Source organism: Melanotaenia boesemani, chromosome 4 (genome assembly GCF_017639745.1).
Source record: "Melanotaenia boesemani isolate fMelBoe1 chromosome 4, fMelBoe1.pri, whole genome shotgun sequence".
NCBI classification, from domain to species: domain Eukaryota; kingdom Metazoa; phylum Chordata; class Actinopteri; order Atheriniformes; family Melanotaeniidae; genus Melanotaenia; species Melanotaenia boesemani.
This window is the reverse complement of record NC_055685.1, coordinates 32,545,852-32,551,942: the sequence shown is the minus strand read 5'-3', so window position 1 is coordinate 32,551,942 and position 6,091 is coordinate 32,545,852. Positions and strand designations below refer to the sequence as shown.

At 42.1% G+C, this 6,091-nt stretch overlaps 2 protein-coding genes across 2 annotated transcripts; both read right to left on the bottom strand.

Annotated features, from left to right (window-relative positions):
* Positions 1-382: 382 nt before the first annotated feature.
* Positions 383-1,701, bottom strand: hmx4 (H6 family homeobox 4). The gene is made up of 2 exons (XM_041983663.1): positions 1,363-1,701; positions 383-1,224 (listed from the first exon to the last, which is right to left on the bottom strand). Exons 1-2 carry the CDS (start codon positions 1,583-1,585, stop codon positions 653-655), a joined length of 795 nt encoding a protein of 264 aa, XP_041839597.1. The 5' UTR covers positions 1,586-1,701; the 3' UTR covers positions 383-652.
* Positions 1,702-3,182: 1,481 nt separating this feature from the next.
* On the bottom strand, positions 3,183-5,299 carry hmx1 (H6 family homeobox 1). Its single transcript, XM_041983687.1, has 2 exons — positions 5,008-5,299; positions 3,183-4,007 (listed from the first exon to the last, which is right to left on the bottom strand). Exons 1-2 carry the CDS (start codon positions 5,297-5,299, stop codon positions 3,397-3,399), a joined length of 903 nt encoding a protein of 300 aa, XP_041839621.1. The 3' UTR covers positions 3,183-3,396.
* Positions 5,300-6,091: the final 792 nt, after the last annotated feature.

Below are 6,091 nucleotides of genomic sequence, written 5' to 3'. Positions count from 1 at the left end.
ATTTTTCTCACAATACTGAATCAGTTCTGATAAATCTTTGAAGACGTTTTAATTACATTTTCAATAAAAGGTGTAATGAGCCTCTTGGCAGAGTGGAATAAAGTAAGAATAGTAAGGTAACCGGGGAAAAAAAACATGCCTGAAACAAAATAAAATATTACATTCGTTTAAATACAGATAATTTCAGTAATTCAAAATTCATTATACAGGAAATGCATGCAAATAGGCTATAGTAATTTCTTTGGTGGCTTAGGCTGCTGGAATCGTTGTTCTCGATAATGATAATAATAATAATATTAATAATAATAATGATGATAAAATACTAATACAATGTAAACAATAAAATGTTGTAAATGATGCTGTTGTAGGCCTCGCTCCTGACTGTCATAGCCGGCTGTTTGCTGTAAGCGGCTGTGATTAACTATAGATTCGGTGTTAGGCCTGTGCACAACCTACAACTTTGACTGAAAATAAATAATGCCGATATACTTATTCTTACATGATATAAAACTACTTCTCTGCCACTGTACTTGCAGTCCTCATAAAGGTTTTAGGCCGCAGGACCGGCCCTCATTATTAAACACCGTAAATGCTTGAAACCTGCAACAAACCACCCAAATTGTCTCTTTCAAGCGGTGAATCACAAAACCCGTCATACGTCCGCGTCATACAGGCTGAAGTACTTGCTGGAGTTGGAGAAGCAGAGGTAAGGCGTGCCACTTCCCGGGTACACGAGGGGCAGGGGCATGGGCAGCAGGCATCTTCCCAGCAAGTTGCTCTCTTTGTACAGTGCTGGGAGCTGCCCTACCACCACAGGCTTTCCAGTCTCAGGGAAATCGCTAACTGGTCCGTCGATTTCGGTGGAGATTTGTCGTTTTAATTTATTCCTGCGGTTTTGAAACCATATTTTCACCTGGGTCTCTGTGAGCTGCAGGGAACTGGCGAGGCAAGCGCGCTCCGCGCTGCTCAGATAGCGTTTCATGTCAAATGTAGACTCCAACTGAAAAATCTGTCTCTTGGAAAAAATAGTGCGTGTCTTCTTTTTTGTTATTATTTTGCTCTTTTTGACTGCGCCCCCTCCTTTGTGGAGGTCCGTGGCTGCGCTGGTGGAGCTGCTGTCGTCGCAGCTGCTGTCCCCGCTGTCGAAGCGCGCCTCCGTTGCCTTCGTCTGGCTCCCGCAGCTGATGACAGATTCTGTTTCTCTGCTGCAGTTTGTGATCAGCTCTGCAATAACAACAACACTTTGCTTAGCCTTATGAGTATGCGCGAAATTCTGTTATCGGTCTGAAACTTAAATGAACTGGAAAACATATTTAATGGAGAACCTCCACTCGGCTGTAAAATCCGTTGAGCTTCTCTTACCTCTTTCATTAAGGCTGCTGTCCGGATCCGGCCTCTCTTGTGTTCTTTTCTTCTCGCTGTGGCTCTGGAAACTTTCTTTACACATCGCCGCGGCCAGTTCATCCTGCAGTCCGGTGGGTTGACAACTATCACAGTTTCGTCCGTTTGTTTTCAGATTGAGGATGTTGTCAATTGTAAATTTCAGAGAGGCTGTGGGTCGGCATGGTGCATCTGCTTTGTTCATATTCTCCCAGGCGTTAGTCCTCGTTTTGCGCCAACTTCCTCAACTCTTCTCCTTTCACTCTAAACCAGGACGTTAATTTCACCACTAACGTTTGGATCCACGCACCATAGCAGCAACCACTGAGCTGACACTGCCGGGATGACTGTCCCGCTCGCACTGCTTCTACACGCACCGGACGGAGCGCTGTGTCGTCGCTGATTGGTTCAACCGACAGTCAGAGTAGACCAATGGCAGAGGGAGAACAGAAGAAGTGAGGACAGAAAAGTGTTGTACCCTCCTTTTCCTCCTAACACTTCTCATCTTCATATCTGCTGCAGGGGGGACCGGGGTCCGGAGCCCTGTAGAGGGCCTCCAGAATATAAATACAGCCGTTTTAATCATTAAATGTAAAGAAATATTAAGTTTGTGGTTACGTTTGAGGTTCCGGACTTCTAACTTTTGTCAGTATATTATACATAGTCGTTTCTTGTGTGTTTACTGTGTATTCTTGCATCATATTTCTTGAACTTTGAATTTGTCATTGTCTAGTGTTTGAACTTGCTCAAGTTATATATAAACTGTGTAAAAATACAAATTTAATATGCAACAAAAAAAACATATTTCTGGCATGTTGCATTGGTTTGTTTACCACATCGTGCTCACTTAAATGCAATGCATAGAGTTTATTCATAAAACTATCCATCTATCTATTTATTTATTTATTTATTTATTTATTTATTTATTTATTTATTTATTTATTTATTTACTTATTCTGTACCATCCTATGGATTTTGTCTTTGAAGCAACTCGTTATAGCTTGTAGGAATGTGAATTAAAATATTCTTTAACATAGTTTTTGGTGTTATATGGCTTTTTCTGATGTATTTAACAGTCTAAATCAGGGAGCACCAACTCCGGTCCTGATTCTTGGAATTAAATTGATCCCCAACAGCTTGTTGTCAAGTTTTGCACAAGTCTGTTAACGAGCTATTTGTTTGAATCAGGCGTGTTGCTGCAAGAAAACATCCAATACCTGCGGGACACCGGCCCTTGAGGACCGGAGTTGGTGGTCCCAGGTCTAAATAAATATTTTCTAAGGTAAAGGGTAGCGCCCTGCAAACAGGTTGGCATTTAAACAACTGGTTATCTCCATTAAACGAACGTGTGAATATTTGCTGTACAGAATATTTATGTATCTTAATTAAGCTGCACTTTGTTTTTGTTAAACTAATCTCTCTCTCTCTCTCTCTCTCTCTCTCTCTCTCTCTCTGTCTCTCTGTGTGTGTGTGTGTGTGTGTGTGCACATTCCAAGAAAAAAAGACTCAAAATGACTTTGAGCAAAACTATAAAAAGTGCATAAATATTCGTGTTTTTCATTTACAGAAATGACATTTTTATTATCTGCAAGTCAGAATCATGAGGATAGTTGTTCTAAGGACTAGTCGTGGATTATTTGCATGATTGTTTATACAACAATAGAAGCAGGTAGTTTAGTGCTTTAATTTTTACATTTTATTATTTGTGGAAAAAGTGACAAAGTTTGAAAATCCGTGGCTTTATATATAAAAACTTGCAAAAATATGTGTATTAAAACATACAGTACATGAACAGCTTCAGCCTCCATAGTCTCCCCCTGCTTGATTGTAGTGTTTGGATAACAGTTTATTATGGAGGCATTTGAACAGAAATGCAAAGAGAGTTCATCACTTTGTGCTGAAAATCTGACACTTCGACCCCTCTCTTTGGATGCAGACATTTTGGGTTATTGCACAATTAATATAAAGAGTGATATTTTTAATATTAACAGTTAGATATGTCAGTCTGATACAGTTTTACACCAAGCCGGTCATCTGTGATCTTAACATGCTCATGGAGTGAGCAAAAGAGGACAGAGTGTAGTTGATTGAGCCGGAGAAGCCCACCACAGGTGGGGAAACTGGATGTCCGTTTAAGTTGAAGCCCAGTGCTGCAGTGGGCGTGGGTCCCTCGTGATAGAGAATGGGCACCCTGACAATCCGCTGGTTCGAGCTTGGGATATGTGCCGCCTCCAGATCTGCCGCAAGTTGCCTCTTCCATTTATTCCTCCTATTCTGAAACCAGATTTTAACCTGAGTCTCTGTCAGTTGGAGAGACGCTGCCAAACCAGCTCTCTCGGAGCTGCTCAGGTACCGTTTCACATCAAATGTCGACTCCAGCTGGAACACCTGACTGCGACTGAACACGGTTCGGGTCTTCTTCTTCCGGGTGGAACCCAGGTCAGACGATGCGTCGTGCTCAGATCGTGCGTCAAAAGCGTTCGACGCGTCCTCGTTGTCGTCTGTGAGGCTGCTGTCGCCAGTTTTCCTGTCCGTTTCATCGCTGCCCTCAGACACAGCAGGTGAACTTCTGTCACTGGTTGATATTAAACAGCACGGATCCTCTGAATTGATTTTCTCTTTTGGACCTTAAAATGATACAGAACGACAAATTGTGACAGTCTTTAGGGATAAAAATAAGATTTTCAAAATATATTTGGCTCTATCAATGAGCTCTAATAGAACCAACCATAACGCACGCAAGAGTAAAAAAAAAGCACCAGAATAAGTACTTCAGAAGTAAAACATCCTATTTTATATTTTATTTAAAATCAAAATAAACTACTGTTTGTGTTCATCGTTGTCAGAGTTTGGGCAGAATTGATTAGGTTGCATAACATGATCCAGACGATAAGCTGCTTTTGCCCCAATAATGAAACAACTGGCATGTAATAAGTAGCCCAAAAATATTAATTCAGGATATAATCTCAGTCCATTCAACAGGTTAATATTTAGTGTGTGTCGCGGGGTATATGTGTTGATAAAAGGCTTCCAGGTGGATAATAATGAGCTTCATGAGCGATTAAAATATTTACTGACACATCGGAGAGAAAGACAGTTTGTTATGATGTGACGGTGCGTGTCTGTGGTACAAATGGTACTAAATGTGCGCAAGGTGTGATGATGACGTGCAGCAGTCCGCTTCTGATTTGGTTGTATTACTGGCATTTGTGAATGGCCCACGCACGTTTCCCTGTACCAGTGCTTTAGATCGTCAGATTTTAAAAAAACAGCCAAGAAAATGATTCAGTCAAGATCTGCTGAATGCTAGCACATGACAAGCCAAGCGCACATTAGACTTTAAAAGTTTGGTTTTAATTTATAGGACATTCAACTTTAAATGTTTAAACTCTCAATATTTAATCATCTGGCCGAATATAAATAAATAAACGACATTTTATATATCTATATAAAGCACAGCATTCTGTTAAATTTCCAAAAATAACACATTGTTATAAGCTTTTAGGGATTTAAGCAGGAAAAACTGGCTAAATTTCCACAAATGTTTAATAATTGTGTGAAATGTTTTGCGCATCATGGGAAATATCATTTACAATAGGTCTACTCGTAAAACGACTCTGTACTCACTGCGTGGTGATTCCAAAGCTCTGAAATGCACAGTAGTCTCCCTGCAGTTCCACTGTAACGGTAAGTCTCCATATGAGGACCGAGCTGGGGAGCTGTGCGCTGGTCCACTGCTGTCGGTGTGACTTGCGTTAAAGTGTCGCTCGATAGAAATGGTTTCTGCGCAGGATTCCGTCCCACGACCACCACCCACTGAGTCCTGTCCATCCCGTCCCTTGCCCAGAAGATTCTCGATGAAAAACGATGATGCTCTCGACGAAGGGGGTGTCTGGTTATCTGTCAGCTTATCTTGCATGTTTTCCTGATGTCACGGTGCTGGTACGCAAAACGCCAGTTGAATTTTATCTCTTGATCGTGAGTTCAGGTGATCCGAAGTCCGCGCAGTCATTTCAAGCGCCGCCGATGTTACGCTGTGGTTGGACTTGGAGTCATGGCAGAGACGAGGATCCCCTCGGTGCCGCAGGGATGAGAGGGAGACAGAGATGGAAGCAGCAGCACAGTGAGACGTCAAGTCAAAGATTAATGAGCCGAGGCCATCCAGCGATTGGACGAGCACAAAAGCAAATGGGGCTTTCCAAGGAATAGAGAATTACTGTCTCCTGCGTCAGCCGCGACTGCCGCTGTGCGCGATTGTATGTGTGTTTGTGTTCACGTGCAGGCCAGTTCCCTCGAGGCCGTGCAGACCGGAGAAAACCTCTGTCCGTGCTGCAGTACGTTTTATTTGGGTCAGTTAAAGTGCAAATCAAAATAAATATCCGCCGGGGCAGAGAACAACAGTATGGGGCCTGTCAAATTTAAAGGGGTTTGTGCATGCGTGCGCGCATGTGTGTGTTATGTATGTTGCCCTTTTAGACTAGTAACAAAAATCAAGTCCACCTGTATTTCTTAATATTTCAGAGGCGCAAAAGGAAAATAGAGTTTTTATACACTTTTACAGTTAAAGGTGCTCAGATTCCCTTTTCAGTCCATAAAGCAATAATAATAAGTTCTGAGTGGATTGTTTTTGTCTTGAGTTAGGATTTCTGAACGCACGTGCGCACTGAACCGTGCAAAAACTGCACATGCGACGCTGGAAGTTGGAATTGGC